The sequence below is a fragment of the Paroedura picta genome, chromosome 10, assembly GCF_049243985.1.
Source record: "Paroedura picta isolate Pp20150507F chromosome 10, Ppicta_v3.0, whole genome shotgun sequence".
In the NCBI taxonomy this organism is placed as follows: Eukaryota; Metazoa; Chordata; class Lepidosauria; order Squamata; family Gekkonidae; genus Paroedura; species Paroedura picta.
In genome coordinates, this window is record NC_135378.1 from 86,911,696 (window position 1) to 86,932,010 (window position 20,315).

Here is a 20,315-nt window from a genome sequence, read left to right on the forward strand (position 1 = left end):
GAGATTTGAGGGGAAGGGTTTGGGAAGGGGAGAGGCTGTTGCAGGGTGGGATGCCAGAGTCCAACCTCTGAAGCGGCCGTTTTCTCAGGGGAACTTGATTTCCGTAGTCTGGGGGTCAGTTTTAGGGTTGCCAACTCCGGATGGAGAAATTCCTGGAAAACTGGGGGTCTGGAGAGCCCTCCAAGAGAAGCCTCTCCAAAACTGACACTTTCTCCAGGAGAACTGACCGCTGCCAACAGATCAGCTGCTATTCCAGGGGATCTCCAGGTCCCAGCTGGAAGTTGATAACTCAAAATCTGCCTTGAGGCTCAGCAGGAATGGAGCCATGCAGAAAGGGAATGCAACAAAGACAGCGAGGAGACAAGGAAGAGGAGAAGAGCGCCAGGGAGGAAGCAGTGGACGGCCTGCTCGGTTTACTCGGGAGTAAATCCCTCCCGCTCCCCAGCAGCCAATAAATAGCCCACAAGTGCCCGGCAGAGCAATCCTAAGCACGACTCGGGCTTACTCCCAGGGAAGGCGTCCCGAGGATTGCACTGTCATTACGCAGCTCGTCCTGTTAAAGACACGTGTTCCCCGCATTCACACACACACACTCCACCCGCACCGTTTCTCTTACAACGCGTATGCAGCGTCGCCTCACTCAGCGCGGCGGCCAAGTTCCCTTCATCTTTAATTGCACCTATTTATGCATTTTTTAAAGTTATTTTTAAGCCGCTTCCTTTGAGTCGGCAGCCGCCACAGCCGGGACTCGAACTCGCGGTCCTCCCGCGCGGACACTCCGCCCCCGGCAGCCCCCCCCGCCCGCCGGCCGAGTCTCGCGCGGTTTCCAGGGCAACACCGCTGCGCCAAGATGGCGGCGCCGAAGCGCAAGCCGTCCCGCCCGACCATCAGCTTCGCCAAAAGCAGCTCCTCCGTCATCCCGAGGCGAGTGATTGGCGGGAGGGGGCGGGACCACGCCGAGCGCGCCTGCGCCGAGGGGTGGCCAAAGCGCCCCCTGCGGTCATCGAGGCAATCGCCTGAGGGGAGCGCTGGTGAGGCACGCTGCCAACCTCCAGGTGGGGGCTGGAGGTCTCCCGGGAATTATCTTTAACTCCCGTGAAGATCGTTTCAACTGCGTGGCCACATTCGTCCGAAGCAATAGTAAAAAGTTGGAGTTCAGATCAACAAAGTTTAACTTTTCCTGCGCATGCACACACAGGGCTTGTTTATTTATTAAATAAATTTATACCCAGAATTACCTTTGGTTGGGCCTAAAGGTGTCCCTGAACTCAAACTTTGTTCAACTGACCTCCATATATCACATTTCTCTGTCCCGGATGCCAGCCTCCAGGAGGGACCTGGAGATCCCCTGGAATTACAGCTAATCTCCAGTTCCCCCTGGAGAATATGGATGCTTTGGAGGGGAAACTTTATGGCCTGGTACTCCACTGAGGTCCTTGCCCTCCCCAGGCTCCACACACACAAACACACACACACACCCAATCTCCAGGGATTTCCCAACCTGGATCTGGGGGGTCTTCAAAACCTATTATTTCTTTAAAAGATTTGTCCTTCTTCCCGTGGAGCCGCATTCTAATGGCATTGCCTACCGAGGTCTCTCCCCTCCCTACACCCCTCTCTCTCCCAAGCTGTACCCTAAAATCTCCAAGGGGGTGGCAGGTGACAGTGGATGAGCGATCGGGTGGTGAGTGTCCTGCCTAGTGCAGGGGGTTGGACTAGATGACCCAGGAGGTCCCTTCCAACTCTAGGATTCTATGCAGAGTGAGCAACCTGTGGGAACGCTGCAATTATTTTTGACTCCCAACCCCATAAACATGGTGCACGCATATATTTGAATACAAACTAGGGGCTTAATGGGCAAAAGATTCCTCTAACTTTCAGGCTGCCGATTCCAGGTTGGGGAATTAACTAGAACCAAGAAACCAAAGAGATCTGCAACCACCCCCAACATACACCGAAGCCCCACAATGGGCCTTCCCGCCAGGGGGTGCGATTGGCCAGTGTCACTGCCCACTGACCGGATCCAGCTGCGCATCGGTCAGTTCCAGAGCAGGCTCACGATCCGGCCTCGGACCTCAAGCCGGGTCCTGGGCAGAAGACAGGCCCCACCGTCACTTTGCATGTTGGCTTGATTGCTTTATCTGCTTCCATATTTCTAGCCCCCCCCCCCTTGAGGGCTCAGGGCAGCTGACACCTTTTCATGAGAGAGAAACACCCACTAAAACGGACGGGCGGGCGGATTAATTTGCACCTGCTTCGTTGCTTTAGCGCTGCCAAGTCGGCCAAGCCGGAAGTCCTTAACGACGAGCTCTACGCGGCCTGCACCGGGGAAGTCCACTGGCTCCAGATGACGCTGCAGAAATCCGAATGTCCCACCCAGGCCGATATTAACGTAAATCCCATTTGATCCGGGGGGGTCCAACGGTGGGAGACGCGTTTTCTTGGCACGCCGCATCTGATACGCCCCACAAGTGTCGTGAGGAGGCCATCCAGTCTGCGGGGCAAGCGGTGGGGGGGGGCGGACAGGGCAAGATGAACTGTGGGGCCGAGGTGACTATGAGACGACATCAGATGGGAGAGACGCGGTGGCCTAGGCTACCCAAGGCTGGCCGCTCTGGCTTGGGATTTGGGGAGGGGGGACCTCCATGCAGTGCACGGGCACAGAGTCCACCTTCCGAAAGAGCCGTCTTCTCCAGGGGGGCTCGTCTCGGTCACCTGGAGGTCAGCGGTAACAGAAGGCGGTCTCACTGGATTTCGGAAGCCAGGCAGGGTCGGTCGTGGGGAGGGTTTTGGAGCGGAGGAGGAACGGCCTCCCTTTTGTTTCTCTGCCAGGGCTTCTCTGCGCTGCACACAGCTGCCCTCTTTGGCCGGCTGGACTGCCTCAAGATGCTGGTGGAGAAGTACGGGGTCAGCGTGGACTTGGCCAGCCGCACAGGCTGGCGGCCCCTCCACCTGGTCATGAACAAGGAGAGCGGGAACCGGGCCCTGGAGTGCCTCAAGTACCTGATCAGCAAGGATGCCGACGTCAATGCGTAAGGGCCTCAGGGAGGGTGGCTGGCTGGCTGGCTGGCCCCAGGCAGTCACACCCACTCGACTTGACCCGCCTCGCAGGGCTGTTGTGAGGATCAGGCAGAGGAGAGGGAAGCAATGCTGTGGGGAGGGAGGCGGGGTAGAAATAAAGCCATCCGCCAATCCGCCCATCCCCCTTTCCCAGACAGAACCAAAATGGCGTCTCGCCTCTTCACAAGGCAGCCAGCGAAGGCCGGACCAATTGCGTCAAACTCCTGATCGAGGCCGGGGCGGATGTGCACGCCAAGGACATCGAGGGGCAAGAGCCCATTGACCTCTGCCGGATGTGGGGCCACCGAGAATGCGCCAAGTGAGTGCTTTGCCTCCCGGCGTTGCGGCTCCAGTCGGAGGGGCTTTCCCACTGATCTCCGGATGACAGTCCCCCTGGAGAAAACGACGGCGCTATGCTGAGGCCCCAATCCCCGCCCTCCCCAGGCTGCACCCCCACATCTCCCAGCCCAGCGCTGGGGACCCCCTGCAGGCCCTGCGAGTTCAACTCCTCCAGGCCATTCCAATGAAGCTTCACCGGTTGGGCCAAGGAATTCTGTGCCGCTGGAGGCTTTGATTCTGCAGCCCCGTAAAAGAAACCGCCTCATGGCCACGCGAAATGTGCCACGGGCAGCAGCTGCCGCTTCACACACCTCTCGTGACGCTCCTCCCCTGCGCTGCCTCCCTGTCCCTGCAGATACCTCTCTTTCGCCACGTGGAGAATAGACAAGGAAAATGTTAGTCGGGAGATCAGCCGGCTGAACGAGATCAAGAAAGAGTGCCTGGCAAGGGAGGAAGAGTCCCAGAGGAAGCAGCAGGTAGAGAGCAACACAGAACTTCATCGGAAACCATGTGGAGTTGTGCCCAGCTTACTTGTATAGCGCTTTTCTTTCCGTGAAAAGCCAAAGCAGCTTACAATATTTTTTTTTAAGCAAGGCAAGAAACCACACAGAGACTGATAGACAAAGCAGGTCTTCCCCATGCCGCCTGCTGGCAGATCTTCCTCCCCTCCCCACCCAAAGAGCTGCTCAGCCCTTGGGCACCCCCAGGACTTAAACCCCCGCAGGAACGGAAACTCGGGCTCAGCTAGATGCTCTTCAGCTGCTGCCTCTGTGGGATCTTCCTGGCTGGCTCCCCTTCCAGTTGGGGCTGAATCCCAAGAACCCTGCAGAACGTTGGGCTGGGTTCAGGCGAGAGCAAGGGAGATGAATTCAGTTGCGAATTTCCTGCATTCTGCAGGAGGTTAGACTAGATGACCCTGGTGGTCCCTTCCAACTCTAGGATTCTAAGATGGGCCAGGAACTGACAATCAAACCCCCCCCCCAAGAAAGGGGGGAGGAAGTGGGGATGCTTGGCCTGGGGAAGACCGAGCAGGGAAGAGGAAGCCCTCTTCAAATAAGTCCCGTTTAAGAATCCAAAGGCCGACTGTTGGGGGTCTTCAGGGCAAGGGCCGTTCGGAAGGAGTTTGCTCTTGCCTGCCTCTGTGTCGAGGCCGGGACTTCCTTGCTCAAGTGCGGAGCAGGGCCCACCCTGGACAGCTTCCGGGACCGCCCAAGAGCAGGCTAGCCTGGGCCACCCCGGGCAGGAGCTAGGGAAAGGCGGTCAAGGCACAGCTGACTTAAGCGCAGAGGATTTTCCAGGCAAGAGCCATTCCGAGGGGGTTTGCCGTGGCCTGCCTCCCCCCCCCCCCGTCACGGCCCTGGTGTCCCTTAGACTAGAGGGCGCCCGTCCAAATGCTCGCCAGGGCTTTGCTTCCGAGATCAGGCCAGGCCGGACCAGAGAGCCCGTGTGCGAGCGTTACGGAGGCCGAGCTGCCAGGAGAAAGCTTCCCGATCATCTCAGAGACAAGCACCGGGGGGTGGTGGGGGGGGCAGGCAGGGAGCGCTCCCGTGAGGATTCCACTGGGGAAGGACCAGCGGCCCCAAAGGCAGAGAAGAGCCCGTCCTCTCGGGGCTTGTTTTCTTCTTGCAGGTGGAGCTGAATCGCTTCAACCACCTACTGTTCCTGGAGTGGCTGGAGAAGAAGGGCTTGCCTCCCCCCTCCGCTCGCATCCTGCGCTTTCTGGAGAAGAGGGTCCCGTCGGTGACCCTCCGCAGGCACAGCAGGAGACCGGGCAGCACGACCGGCATCCCGGGGGAGATCAGATTGCTCTACGACTTCGAGAAGGACCGGTGGCCGCAGCCTTGGAACGCGAGTCCCAACCCGGCCTCTCTGCCAACGACCCGCATCTTCCGCCCCCACACCATCCGCCTGGGGGTCAGCCCGGACCCCTCCGTGGATGAAGACTTCAGCTCCTTCGTCTTCCTCAGCCGCAGCAGGTACGGAGAGCCCGAGATCCGGATGGCCAAGGGCGGGGTGTCCTTCCCCCTGCCTGACCTGTCCTGGCAGGCCATCCAGAGGAGACTGTACCCCCATGCCTGGCCCTCGCGCCTGAAGGTCCCCCAGGGCTTCAAGCCTCAGCACATCCTGGACGTGCAGCGGAAACGGCCCCCCAGCCCAGCGCACAGGTGGACGGACCAGATGGCCGTGAGCTTGCGCCAGACGCTCGACCCCGCCTTTGTCGCCACCCTGAAGGCCCACCTGGCCACCTACAGCGACGCGGAGCTGGACTGTGGAGGCAGCCAAGAGCCGTCCAGCCCCCCCTGAGCCACCTCCCTCCGGCCACGGTGAACATCGCTTTCTTCCTCCATTGAGCGGCAGCGCATAGGAGAGGGAGACATTCTCCCGTGGCCTGTCAATCAGCCAGCCCAGCCAAGAAGAGACCCAGCAGCCCAACGGCTGAGAGAACATTTAGACCAGAAGTGGCATTAAACCAACTGAGCTAACAGCCAACACGTCTCCTCTGTGATTGTTCCACGCCCACGTCAGGGCCCCCAACCATGCGCCCCACAAGTGTTTCCAAAGCGGGTGCAGTTCCTGCCCCGCAGGGCTTTCGACTGGCGACCGGACAGCCGACTGGCTATGCGAGGGGAAATAAGGCGGTTTCAGTGGCAGCTACAGCCGCAGAGCTGCTTGGGTCTTCTCTCCCACGGGCCTTTCCTGGATCAGGCGGGTCGCTGTGTGGGTCGGAAGCGACAGAACACAGTTCGTGTCCCCTGGCAAGACCAGCAGTTTGACTCTGCGCAGCTTTCAGGCGCACGCATGCGTCCATCAGGGTGAAACTTGGTTGGTCTCAAGGTAGAGGGTCTGGAGGAACGCGATCCCCGGAAAGGAATGGGTGGACTGCATGGATCCAGTTACCCGCCTTGCTTACTGTGACATCCAGAGAATTAGATTCCAGTGGGCCGCCGTGTCGGTCTGAAGCAGCACAGCAAAACAAAACCAGAGTCCAGCAGGGGCACCTTTAAGACCAGCACTCGAAAGCTCACGCCCTGAATAAATCTTTGTTGGTCTTAAAGGTGCCCCTGCTGGACTCTGGTTTTATTATCCAGAAAATTATTAACTTTCCGGGTGTCACAGGAAGTAATATCTATTCATTTTGTCAAATTTAAGGGCATGTTTGAGGGTCTCATGGACTGTGCCGATATATTTATATGTTTAACAAATTGGGCCAATTGATCTTCAGTGCCAGCCCATAACAGAAAGAGATCATCTAGAACTCTTTTAGATCTCCTATATATGCACTGTATGAAGAATACAACATTTCTCAAATTTCTCCATAAATAAATAGTTCTGGAGCAAATCTGCAACCCATCGCAGTCCCTGATATCCGGCAGCAGAAATCCTTAGAAAACTGGGGGGAAATTCTTGTGCTGGCCATTCTGAGGACTCCGGACTGAATGATCCTGGCCTCACCACGCAAGGTACAAGCTGGTAGTTTTTGCGTGTATTTTTTTTAGGAATACAACCTCCTGAAGCTCAGTGGCCCAGCTGAAATGTCTCACTGGACTGGGGCTGAAATGTCTCACTGAGACAACTCAGGGGGGAGGGAGCCCTGCTGGAGGGGCCACTGAAAGCCTTTCCAACTGGGCCCCTGACTTCTGGCACAACGCAGAGGAGAGGGAAGAGGGCCCGTCATAATCCTGACTTTGAAAACAACTTTCCTCTCACACTTTTATTAACACAAAGATCTTGTGCTCAGACAGAAATCAAAACTTCCCTTCGGTCAAGAGGGAAGAGAACGGGAGCATCCCCAGAGTCTGGCTCATGCAATCTGGACTTGAGCCACTGGCCCAGGGAGGAATCTCAGACTTCATTCCGGAACATGGCGGGGTGGGGGTGGGAGTGGGGGGGGAAACTGCTGTCCCGGAGAGCAGAGTTGACGCCGGAACCCAAACAGAAGTGCTGATGCCACAGAGAGCGGCTTTGATGCAGGAGCCAAAAGGGCAGCTGTCTTCACATCTTGGCAAACAGCTGTTCAGCCTCCCCCCCCCCCGCCCCATTGTCTTCAGGTGCGTGTGCTGCTTATCTCCCAGTCCGTGATGCAGGCTCCAAGGGAGAGGAACTTCGCCAAGCCTGGGGTAGGCCTTTGTTTCGGAAAAGGGTTTTTCAAAAACTTCCTTTAACTCAAATGCTGGACAGCGGAGAGCAAGGAAGTCCCGTGGAAGTGATCTTTGGACCACCCCAAAAGCCACGGCAAGGGGCTCCAGGGATTCTCAGCCACGACAGGGAAGGGCAAACTCCTTGTACCTTGCCCAAAAGGCCAGGATCCCTTTATGAAAATGTTGATCACAGGTTGGTCTCCACAAATGTCACGTAAGAGAAACCCAGAAGCCAAGATCCCTGCCTGTCTCTCCATCAGGGAGGGATTCAGAACAAGAATTGCGTTGGGAGGTCTCTGGACTATGGCTTTCGTTGCAGCACTTAGGAACAAGGTTTTATGGGCACCGATCCAAAGCCCAGAGAAACCCGCTGGTAAAACCATAGAACAACTTCATAAAAAGGGGGAACGGTCTGTCCGTGGCTGCAAAGGAAGCATTTTGGCTTCCCGTACAAAAAACGACAGCTCAGAGGTCCCCACCCAGACGGCAGAGGCCGATTCAGAGTTTTCTCGGACTGCCTTGCCACGACCACGGCCCCCTCGGTGAGCCGGCTGTGCCGCAGAGGGCATTCCCAGCGATAGCCCTCCCCTGGGTTTTAGGCCGGGCCGTTGCCTGTCCCAGGCGTCACGACGGATGAGTTCCAAATATGGCAAGGAAAGGCGACTCTTGTTCCCTCTGGACAGACATATCCAGGCACAACCCGAAGGCGTCCAGGGGAGGCGGCAGAATCAGTAGATCTTCTGGCGGCTTGGCAAGATGGCTTCCTTGATGAACGAAAAGATGACGAGGATGCCAGAGCGTTTCCCCCTCTTGCCTTTCGTGAAGTAGTTGGACACGACATCATCTGCAAAGATAAGGAGACCAGAATGCGATCAGGGAATCTGCCCTGGATCCGAGGGCTGCAGGCCCTGCTTCCCGCCTCTTCCTGAGCCAAGGGGTTTCTCCTGCCCTGGCCTGGCCTGGCTAGCTGCTCTGCTCTGCTCTGCTCTGGCCCGCAGGCTTCCAGAAAGGGCATTCTGCAGGCAAGAATGGAAGAGCGCCACACGGTCTGCAGTCTGCTCAACATAGCCTCTGGGCAATGGATTCTGGTGGGGCGCCATGTCAGTCTGAAGCAACAGGGCAACGTGTGAATCCAGCAGTACCGTAAGGCTGACAAAGTTTAAATCTGGACATAGCTTTCTGGGCATGACCACATAAGCTTCTACCCAGAATTAACTTGGTTGGTCATAAAAGTGCCTCTGGACTCAAATTGTGCTCTGTAATTCCTTGCAGTCAGAAATCTAGCAGAGACCAGCGTTGTGAGAAAGCACATCAGCTGCACATTGAGAGGCAGCCGCCTAAGCTGGAAGGCTAGCCGAATTCCCTCTTTCGGGGGGGGGGGGGGGGGGCACACATGCCCAGCCTACCCAGCTGCTCCCCCCTCCCCTCCTCCCAGGCCTTGTAGGGAAGTTCCCAGAAATCTCTGGCTTGACAATCAAGTTCTTAGGCACAATCAGCAGATGGATTTGTTTTGTGACCCACAGTCCCCCTCTCCCAGGGGGGCAAGCCGGACAATCAACAAGGTGGGACATTGAAGAGAGAGTGCCAAAGGATGTGGGTTACAGAGCCCATCAGAAGTCTCACAAACAGACTCGATGCAAAGCAGACGTGTTCACACGACATGTTAACACAAAGTGATGCAAAAAGACCCAATGGGCTACGACCCACAGCGAACTGTGCAAAGCAGTGCAAGCCCACAGTCCGCAGGCACAGGCCCCCCACGGCCTATGAAGAGAAGCCCTTTGAGTATTCCCCGTTTTGCAGGGTTTGTGGCAAGCCAGGACCCCCTCAGGCAGGCCTCTCCACGAGAGGGGGGGCCACCACAGAGAAGGCACGGCTGTGGACAATTCTTGATTTTGCGCATTTGCAGGTAGGCGCCTGCAGGAAGCCCTGCCTGGATGAGCAAAGCTGTCGTGTCAGAGTCTAAGGGGAGAGATGGGTCTTGCAATCGGAGGGTCCAAGGCGTCTGAGGACAGCCTCTGGGGCAAAGGAGGCCTGACCGGCAAGCTCACCTCCTGTCTGAACTGTGGACGGCAGCACGTTCTCCCCAGCTGACAAGGAAACGAAAAAGGCAAAGGGGATGAGCCACAGGCAAAAGGTGAAGTAGGCAAGAACCTGGGGAGGAAACACAGAAAGGGCATCAAGCGAAGCTGTGGCTGGTTTGGACCCCTCCCGGAGGCGTGAAGTGTGCTGACGGAGGCCAGAAAGCACCCACAGAAGGGAAGACGGGAGCGGTTTGGGGGTTATCTGCGTCATCCACTGATGCCAAAAGCAAACGGGGAGGGGGAAGACCCAAGGCCTGCAGCCGTGGTTCTCCCCGCAACACACAACTCCCAGTCAAACTTTCTGCCTGTCTCCATGCAGGTGCATGACCAAAGGGCACATCTTCTCTGCCCCCGCCTCCTCCCCAAGGGACCCTGGGGCACTTCTTACCTCAGAGAAGGGGTAATACTCTTCTGCAAAATACTGGAACGCCAAGTAGTGATTCAGCACAACCAGGACTGCCGGAAGAAAAACAGCAAGTTGCCGACGGCAAAGAAGCCCTCTTCACCACCGTCTCTGGTCACCGTTCGTTTACACCGCATTTCTAACCCAATAACAAAATCTAATGCACGAGTCAGGCTTCAGAGCAACAAGGCGGCGAGGTAACCTCCCCTCTGATTTCGCCCCTCCTGGTCCCGTGGTGCCTGTTTGCAGGATCTTGCCCTGTAGTGCTTCCTTGACCTGCTGTAGGGCTTCTGACCTGTTTCATACTTTTACGCTGGCACTAAGTGATAGGGACCAAGCCCTATGAAGATAGGTTGAGGGACTTGGGAATGTTCAGCCTGGAGAAAAGGAGGTTGAGAGGGGACATGATAGCCCTCTTTAAATATTTGAAAGGTTGTCACTTGGAGGAGGGCAGGATGCTGTTCCCATTGGCTGCAGAGGAGAGGACACGCAGTAATGGGTTTAAACTACAAGTACAATGATATAGGCTAGATAGCAGGAAAAAGTTTTTCACAGTGAGAGTAGTTCAGCAGTGGAATAGGCTGCCTAAGGAGGTGGTGAGCTCCCCTTCACTGGAAGTCTTCAAGCAAAGGTTGGATACACACTTTTCCTGGATGCTTTAGGATGCTTAGGGCTGATCCTGCGTTGAGCAGGGGGTTGGACTAGATGGCCTGTATGGCCAACTCTATGATTCTATGATGGCTATCAGATGCCAGTCGTCTCCTCTCCAGGCTAAACAGACCAAACTCCCTCAGCCTTTCCTCATACATCTTGGTCTCCAAACCCCTCACCATCTTCATATCCCTCCTCTGGACACGCTGCAGTTTCTTTACATCTTTCTTCAGTCGTGGTGCCCAAACTGATCCTTTTCACATGTACAACTGCCAAGACATGTCCCCCCCATCTATATTGGTGCATTTGACTTTTCCTACCTAAATGCAGAACTTCACATTTTTCGCTATTAAAATTCATATTAGCCCAGTTTTGCATCCTGTCAAGATCATCCTGTATGCTGATTCTGTCTTCTGGTATGTTTGCTACCCCTCCCAGTTTAGCATCATCTGCAAATTTAACAAGCACCTCGATTCCCTCATCCAAATAATTTATGAATATGTTGAGCTAAACAGGGCCCAGCATGCTCCACTCATCTCCTCTCCAAGAAGATGACGAACCATCTACAAGCACCCTTTGGGTGTGATCAGTCAACCAGTTCTCGATCCACCTAACAGTAAGAGGATCCATATTGCATTTTACCAAGAATATCATGTGGAATCTTATCAAAACCCTTATTGAAATTAAGAAACTATGTCCACAGCATTCCCCTGATCTAGCAAGGTAGAGATAAGGTTAGTCTGGCATGACTTGTTCTTGAGAAAGCCATGCTGACTCTTAGTAATCACAGCCATCTGCTCTAGTTGCTCAAGGACCGACTGCTTGATGATTTGTTCTAAACTTTTGCCAGCTAGACGTCAAGCTGTAGGATCAGTAGTTACCCGGGTCCTCTTTTTTCCCCTTCTTCAAGATTGAGGCATCTGCCCGCCTCCAATCATAAAGGAGCCCACGGCCTCATGGGCCTTCAACCCCTCCTCCTTTTCTGGCAACCGGGGCCACGAAAATACACTCACCGCAGGACAGGATGAAGTTTGGAGAGGTGAGCATGATGAAAGGGAAGGTCTGGAGCAATCCAAAATAGACCAGGTTGGTGAAGAGGCCCACACCAACCACGAGGCCGGGGAAGTTCTCAAAGAGGTACAGCCCGATCAGCACCGCCGTGGAGAACTAAAAGAGAGCAAAAGGCCCTGACAGTGAGACCGGCCCACATGAACGACGCAGCAGCAGGCGGCACATGACAGGAGGGCCGCCCAAAGGCCTCCATGAAAACAGCACACCCACAGTGCCTGCCGCGAAAGCAAGCAGTCACCTCCCCGTCGTTTTTAAAAGGGGAAATTGGAAGCAATAAAAAAGGCACAAGTCGGAGCAGGCAGCCAAAGGGACCCTCCTCCAGGACAAGAGGAGCAGCGCCCCAGAGGCTGCTCCCCACGCTAGCCTGGCCTTCTCCACCCCCTCCAGCACCATGCAGCTGCCTTGCCCACCTCCAGGCCTTTGCAAAGCGCCCCTTAGTGGGATCTGCTGCTGTCCCAGTTTCAATGGCCGTCAACAGCTCTCAGCCATATGGAGGAAGCCGTTCCACAGGCACCCCCTCTCCAACCAACCCAAACATAGACTCCCCCCCCTGCTGTGCAAGGCCCGCCTCAGGGCACAAGGCCAGGGGGCTCACGGGGGTACTTGTTGGGCACAAAGGCAGCCAGGGACTTACCCAGATCATGTATTTAATGATCCTGCTCGTCGCGACGGTGTACTCTTCGATCAGCTCTGCCAAGTAGTACAATCCAGCCGCTGCCAAGAAGAAGAAAGGGGCGATTGGAGGAAAAGACAGCCAAGGCCCACCAGTCCTTGCCCCCCCCCCCGCCACGGAGCCTGTGGCATCCAAACTTCAAAGAGGCCACACTGGCTGCCATCCAGGCCAGAGCCGCCGGCTTCCCTGGCTCCTCGGAGGGCGGGGCTTGTGTTCTCCCTCGCCCAGCCAGAGGACTCCGCAGTTTATTCTACTCAATCTCACGCGTTGGAAGGGACCGCCAGCATCATCTAGTCCAACCCGCTGCCAGCACAGGAAATCCAGCTACGGCCTCCCCAGCAAGGTGGTCTCCGAGCAATCCTTAGACCCCTCCAGCAAGGAAGACTCTACCACCTCCCCAGGGAGGCTGCCCCAGTACTGTATGCACCTTGCGGTCAAGCTCTTCCTCCCATTTAGGCAAAACCTGCTTTGCTGCAGTTCACGTCCACTGGACCAAATCCAACACAACCACAAACATGTCTGCCCCATCCTCCACACGGCATCTTCGGCTCCCTTAGAAGTCCGGAACGCTGCGTCCCTGAGTTTTGCTGCACCATCAGTTTGGCTGCATGCATACTGATTTCATCATTCATACCCCACCTTTCTCCCAACTGGGCGTACACTGTTCTCCTTGCCTCCAGTTTATCCTCACTACAACCCTACGAGGTAGGTAGACAAGGGTGGGAGTATCTGACTGGCCCAAGGTCCCCCAGCAAAGTGGAGATTCGAACCTGGGTCTCCTAGATCAGGGGTAGTCAACCTGTGGTCCTCCAGATGTTCATGGACTACAATTCCCATGATCCCCTGCCAGCATTTGCTGGATGAGCAGCATTTGCTGGCAGGGGCTCATGGGAATTGTAGTCCATGAATATCTGGAGGACCACAGGTTGACTACCCGTGTCCTAGATATTAGTCCAGCCCTCTTAACTCCTGCATCACGCTGGCTCTGCCCTTCTTCTGGGGAGCTTGGCAGCATAACTGCTTCTGACCCTCTTCACGGTAATACGACACGGTCGCTACTGGCACAAGGTCACCCGGCAGCCTTCACTGGAGTCCAGGGATTTGAATCGCTGTCCCCTGGCCTCAGCACCCCACCAGCCCCATTATTTTTCTCCCCTCTGACCCATCATTGTGGTGCAGCTGTTAGAGCATCAGCTTAGGATCTGGGAGACCCAGGTTCGAATCCTTACTCTGCCATGGAAGCTTTCTGCCTCACCAGCCTCACATGGCTATCATGGGGACAAACTGGAGGAGAAGAGGAGGGGTAGAAGCTGCTTTGGGTCCCCACCACGGAGGAAAAAACAATATGAATGAAGCCACGGAGGGAAGGGGGATTACTCCGGAGCAAAACTTGTTTCCCGTTTTGTCCATCCCAGTAATTCCTGTTCAAACATCTTCATGGGCAGTTTCCAGGGAAACTCTAAGGGAGGGAGAAGGGAAAGAGGCAAGAGAATAAGCCCAAAGCCTGGGGCACTGTAAAGGCTTCCAACTGTGAGGTTCCCCGAGTCAGTGCTCCCTTCCACAGATATGCTCAGATGAAATCATTTCGGGACTATTTATGGGGGAAATTGTCAAAGGAGGGGGATTTTGCAGCAGAGAGACTGAGTGGGAATACCATCATCACATTTATTCATTTGTCATTTCTCCCCCCCCCAGTGGGGGCCTAAACTGCTGAAACTGTTCCCCTCTAGTCCAGTTTATCATCACAATGACCCTGTAGGGTAGATTATGTATTTAATGTCTATACCACCCCTCCCCACAAGCAGGCTGAGGGCAGTTTACAATAAAAGCACAGTTATAAACCAGCCCCCCTCTTATATATTCCCTGCCTGTTACCCAGATGGGACTATATAGGATTTGTCCTAAAATAATGGGGGAGCCAAGGAGAAGGAGGGTGGCCAGTAGAGGCTGCGGACAGCCATGGCCTCAACCACAGGCCCAGCAGGGCTTGGACAGCTCCGCCCGGGCCCAGATCTCAGCTGCCAGCTCATCCCTCCAGGCTGGGCCAGGGACTACCTACAAATGGGCGTTGGCCGAGCACGATGCTCTCCAGGGGTCCCTCAAGCAAGCAGGGCCCAGGACGTGCAGGGCCTTAAGGGTCAGTCAGCCCCAAGCAACCGACCCCGGCCCTGACTTTTCCTGGCCAAAGTGCAGCCGGGGCGGCCTGGGCACGGTCTCCGGGGGGCCGGCCGAGAGTGCAGCTGCCCACGGGCGCCACAGCCGGGCTACCGCGCTGCAAGGTAGACTGCACCTGCCCAAGGAGGCTTCCCTCGGCGGCCGCCGGCGCCACTTCCCCGGCCCCCTGCCTTGCTCCGCGGGAGTCCCGCCCCCACCCAGCGAAGCGGCGGCGGTGATTGGAGACCCGGGGGAAGGACGGCTCCTCTCGGCCAATGGGAAGTTCGGGCCGACGCCAGCCGGCCAACCGCGGCCTCCCGAGGGCGGGCCGGACGAGACCACCGCGGCTGGCGGGGGGGGGGCGGGCGAGGCCATTCCGCAGCGGGGGGAGGGGGCGCCAGGGCGCGGCCTGCGGGGGCCTCACCGATGCCGAGGGTGACGAAGGCGGCCTGGATGAGCAGCGCCAGCCAGCTCAGCGCGTACATGAACCACATCGTCGGTGCCGTCGTCGTCGCCCACTCGCGGCCCCCGGCGCATCGGCAAGCGCGCCCCGCCCATCGCTTCCGGCGCGGGACGGAAGTGCGCGGCAACCGAGTGCGCAGGCGCCGGGAGACGCGGCTGCCCGAGGGCGCCCCTAGCGGCCCCTAGCGGCTGGGAGGAGGAACGGCAGGAGGCGAGCACCACTGGGGGAGGGGGGAGAACCAGCGAGGCTGTGGGCTTACCAACACCAGGGCGGGGAATTCCAGGACCTTGGGGTGGGGGCGAGAAGGGACCTCAGTGGGGATATGGAAGGATTGTGTCCACCTTGCAAAGCAGCCTTTGTCTTCCGGGGTCTGGACCTCCAGGTCCAATGCAGTGCTGCCAGCCAGGCAGTGGACCGGTTATGAAACACGTTTTCATACAGATTTCCTCAGTGGCATAAATCATGTATTTGAAAGACTGAAAGTGGAACCTCCCTCTATGCTGAATAATGTTCAGTAAATGCAAAAGGGTCAGAGTATTTAGTAAGTGCAGTCTCCATATTTCATGAGCTGAGCCTGCATATCCCATTACTCCTGGGTGATTCAGCCATGAACACACTCTCTGTTAGGGATGCCATCCTCCAGGTGGGGACTGGGGATCCCCTGGGAGTCCAGCTCATCTCCAGACCACAGAGGTCAGTTCCCCTGGAGGAGATGGATGCTTTGGCGGGGGGACTCTATGACCCTGTGCCCCACTGAGGTCCCTGTCCTCCCCAGGCTCCATCCCCGAATCTTCAGGAGGTTCCCAACTTGGATCTGGTGATCCTTCACACCACCTCCCGCCAGTAGCCAGGCGCAGGGGAACACAGCTGGAGAAAGTCTTGCAAAAGGGGGGGGGGGGCAGGAAAGTATGAATGGCTAGGATCTAATGCCTGCAGACAGTGCTCTGATCCCAGAAAACCCCACCCGTGTTCTTTGTACTTTGCTCTCACCCCAACTGGGATCCTGCGTTGGTGCCTGATGCAGACGTCACTGCCTGGGCCAAGGCCAGCCCCCAGTTGCATTGCATGGCCCTGCTGTAAGGCAAGGAAAGAGCAGAGTCCAGCCACACCTGAAAGACATTTGTGGCAGGGGAGGAGGAGCTCTTGAGAGTCTCCCTCCTTCAGATAGAGCCCTGGGAAGGGAGGCCTCCTTCTTTGCTCCCTGCCTCCTGACACAGCATTAGAGCTGTTGATGGCTGCCCCTGGTTGCCACCTTAGTTTTTGACCATCAGCCACTGGTCACTCTCTGGACCGATGCCGGAGGGCTAAAGCAGGGGAGGAGTTTTTTAGTTGACTTGTATACTGCCATTTTTATGCTAGAGTTTTTGGAAGTTAAGACTGAGGTGTTTTATGGGAGATCTGTTTTTATGTTTTATATTAATTTTGTGAACTGCTGCAAGCCAGCTTGCTGGGAGCAAATAAATCAGCAAATAAGCAAACTGAAATAGAAAAGTATTTAGCAAAGGAAAGGTTAAGCTGAAGGGGAGGGGCCAAATGGAAGGGGTGTGGCTAGAGATGAAAGAGCCCTACCAGAGGGGAATGGGGGGGGGGATAGAGATCGCCTGGAATTTCAGCTAAGGTCTGGACTAGAGAGATCAGTTCCCTGGAGAAAATGACAGCTTTGTAGGGTGGGTTGTAGGGCATTGCAGCCCCACAGACTCTCTCTTCCCTAGGCTCCACCCCCCAATTCCTACGATTTTGGTGTCCTGGAGGTGGTCACCCTGCTTGGCCTTCAGCTTAAAACACAGGTTTGAGCCACTTCCACTCCCCTATAGGGGGATCTCTGAATAAATGCTTTGTTGCAATAATAGGAATAGTTCCCAAAGGAAGGGAACCCCCTTGGTGGAAGCCCCAGGGGCTGTTCTTTACCTGCAGGCCTGAGGGATCCTCCTCCTGCCCACGGACACACACAGACCCGCTTCAGATGCCCTACTTGATGGGGCTGCCAGTTTCCGCCCTGACCACCGGAAGGGGGTGGGGATAGGGGGGTGCCAGATCCGGGCTGGGAAATTCTGGGAGACTGGGGGGTGTAGCCTGATCAGGACAGCACCTGCCCCAGAATCCACCCTCCAAATCAGCCATTTTCTCCAGGGGGACTGATCTCAGATGTGCAAACCTCAGAAGAGCCCTGCTGGGTCAGGCCAGGGAGGGTCCATCTAGCCCAGCCCCCTGTCTTCTCACACAGTCGGCAACCAGTTCCTCCGCAGGGCCAGCCACAGGGCAGAGAGGCCAAGGCCTTCTCCTCACGTTGCCTCCTTGCTCTGGGCCTCAGAGGTTTCGTGCTCTGAACCTGGAGGTTCTCCTCAGTCACCAGGGCTAGTAGCCTTCCCCACCAGGAATCCATCCGATCTTCTTTCTGTGGCCATCACTACATCCTCTGGCAGCGAATCCCACATTATGATCCGTCTCTGTGTAAAGCAGCATTTCCCTTTGTCAGCCCTGAACCTACTGCCTATTTCCTTTGTTGGATGCCCTCGTATTTTGGGAGAGGGAGGAAGACGTTTCTTTGTCAACTCTCTGCCCCCCCCCCCGTGCACAGTCCTTGGGACACAGAAGTTGTAGGGATGTGGGAAGGTGCGCTGGAGTGGTGTGCGATCCAAGATTTCAGCCCTAGGGCCAGAGCTGCTGGGCCCCAGGAACGGGCTCTGCCCATCAGCCTCCACCCCCTCCCTGCTGGTCTCCCGCAGTCTCCGAAGGCCAGGAGGTGACCTTCTGCCGTGCCCACTTCAGATCAGCGGTTTGCTAAATGTCACCGATGCGGCCTCCGCCTGGGGGGAGCGTCTGGCCAGTGTCGGCCCACCTTCCGTGCCGCAGACCGAGCTGTCCTCCTTGGCCATCGTAACCTTTCCCTTCGGGAGAGAAGAGCCGCTGGACGGACAGCGAGAAGCCGGGAAATGCCACTTGGGAAAGGGAGGAGAGCAGCCGCACCCCTGACTGAAGATGTTTGGAGCACAAACTGTCACAGACGTCCAGGTGGATCTTCTTCCCCCCAACGAGAGAGATGGCTCTGAAGAGGGCCTGGGGAGGGGGGCACGCTCCCCCCATGGTGAGTGGCAGGCCCAAAACCCCTCGGAGGCCTGAGCTGCTCGTTCAAGTCGTGCCGCGGCTTCGTCTGGCAGCCCCCTTCACTCGCGTCTCTTTGCTCCTTCCGTCTCTTATTCAGTGGAGACTCTTACTCAAAACATATATTATGAGTTAACAAATAAAATATGTTTCATCCACAGTCATCAATAATAGCCCCAAAAGTAGGAGGTCAGTCTCCATGACCCTTTGGATTCCTTCCAGTTCCCTGTTCCTGTATTTGATTTTGGGAGGGAATCCCACAGAAAATGCTCCTCCAGGGATGATAACCAGCCTTTTAAAATTTAACTTGGGGGAACTGCAAGAAGAGAAAAAGAAGAAAAGGAGGGGGAGGAGGAATTGTTTTTTATATGCCACTTTTAACTACCCAAAGGAGACTCAAAGCAGTTTACAATTGTCTTCCCATCCTCTCCCCACAACAGACACCCTGTGAGGGAGGTGAGCCTGAGGGAACTCTGACAGGGCTGCTCAGCCAGAATAGCTAGAAGAAGAAGAAGAAGAAGATGAAGAAGAAGAAGAAGAGGGAGGAGGAGGAGGAGGGAGGAGGAGGAGGAGTTGGTTCTTATATGCCGCATTTCTCTACCCGAAGGAGGCAGCAGGAGAATACACAAACGCAAAGGCATGTCAAGCCGGCAGTTGTCTCCCCGCTCTCTGGCCCCTGCTGCTGGCCATGGCTGGAACGGTTCATGCAAAGGGCCTTGAGCTCGTGTCTCTGCTCCCCCTGGCCCTGTCTCCTCCATCCTTGCTGAGCAGCTCCTGATGCTTGAGGACGGAGTTGCCCGCCTGCCAGCCACAGACCGAGCGAGCACCAAGGGGCAGGGGGGTGGCTGAGCAGGCTGGAGGGGGCTGCCAATCCACCCCAGCCCCAGCTGGAACCCACAACTGTCCGTGCAGGAGTCCCCTCTGGCGGACACCGGAGGGAACGGAGAGGGAGTCCAGGGGCACCTTGAAAGCCAGCAAAGCTTCACTCTGGGTCTGAGCTCCCGTGTGCATGCCTGCTTCTCTGGATAACCCTTTGTTTTTTTGTGCTTTTTGTAAAATTGGGGTTTTTTGGATTTTCAAAAAATAGAGAAGAAACAAAGAAAGAAATTACAGAAATTAGTATACATCGTGATAATAATCCAATCTATCTCCACCTCAATCCTTTCCTCTTATCTAATTTCGTAGAAAACTATCTGGTCGTCTATTCCATGTAATACTGCCAGTGATCTTGAAACCTAACTATTCTAACCGCAGTCCTGTTCAACTGCTGTTCTGGAGGGAAGCAGGGAGGAAGTAGGCTCAACGGAGCAGGAAGTCTCCAGTTGGACCAATCAGGGCACTGGAGGAAATAATTTGAAAGTCATCAGGAAGTTCCTATTCCAACTATGCTAATAAGCGCCTCCTCTGATGCCTCCTGCAGGACACCCTTTACATCCTGCCCATTTCCACTTGAGCACCCTGATCCCATCAGCTTCCTTGAATGCCCTCCAGTTCCAGTATTTTGGGAGAGGGAGAGAAAGTTTCCTTTGCAGCTCTCTCCAGCCAATGGGTCGTGTAATCAGCTCCTCTCACATGCCCCCTCCCGGAGTCCTCCCTTTTCTAAACGGGAAGCCCCCCCCCCCTGCCTTTCCTCCAGCTCCCTAATCAAGTTAATTATGCATTATGTGAAGTTCTTTAGATTCTTCAGGGCATGTCTTGGCAGAGCGTCCCAGGCAACGGACCGGAAATGCTTTGTGTTCCTGGTCATTAATGTTTGATGCCTGTATAATATCTAAAGAGACTGTTAGATTCGGGTGGGCAAACCTGTTGGTCTGGGCCAGGGGTAGTCAAACTGCGGCCCTCCAGATGTCCATGGACTACAATTCCCAGGAGCCCCTGCCAGCATTCGCTGGCAGGGGCTCCTGGGAATTGTAGTCCATGGACATCTGGAGGGCCGCAGTTTGACTACCCCTGGCTCTGGAGCAACCGAACAAAGATGGATTCGGGGGCACCTTTAAAAAGGCCACCGCTGCATTCTGGGTAGCTTCAGTGTGCTTGCACATGACTCTCATCCCCAGAGAAGTGACCTGGCAGCTCCTGATTCAGATGGGATCCCAGCCCAAGACCGCCCTGGCCTCCTTGCCCTCCACATCCCACTGCCTGCTCCTGCTTAGCTTCCAGTCCACGAGGACCCCAG

The 20,315-nt window shown here is 55.9% G+C and overlaps 2 protein-coding genes across 2 annotated transcripts; one reads left to right on the forward strand and one right to left on the reverse strand.

The window, feature by feature from the left end:
* The first annotated feature begins 830 nt into the window (after nt 1-830).
* On the forward strand, nt 831-6,085 carry ANKRD53 (ankyrin repeat domain 53). Its single transcript, XM_077301323.1, has 6 exons — nt 831-924; nt 2,269-2,392; nt 2,833-3,032; nt 3,215-3,379; nt 3,755-3,875; nt 5,029-6,085. Exons 1-6 carry the CDS (start codon nt 851-853, stop codon nt 5,701-5,703), a joined length of 1,359 nt encoding a protein of 452 aa, XP_077157438.1. The 5' UTR covers nt 831-850; the 3' UTR covers nt 5,704-6,085.
* A 1,011-nt stretch (nt 6,086-7,096) lies between these two features.
* On the reverse strand, nt 7,097-15,164 carry TEX261 (testis expressed 261). Its single transcript, XM_077301324.1, has 6 exons — nt 14,999-15,164; nt 12,382-12,461; nt 11,690-11,843; nt 10,011-10,078; nt 9,590-9,692; nt 7,097-8,382 (listed from the first exon to the last, which is right to left on the reverse strand). Exons 1-6 carry the CDS (start codon nt 15,066-15,068, stop codon nt 8,267-8,269), a joined length of 591 nt encoding a protein of 196 aa, XP_077157439.1. The 5' UTR covers nt 15,069-15,164; the 3' UTR covers nt 7,097-8,266.
* Between the last annotated feature and the right edge of the window lie 5,151 nt (nt 15,165-20,315).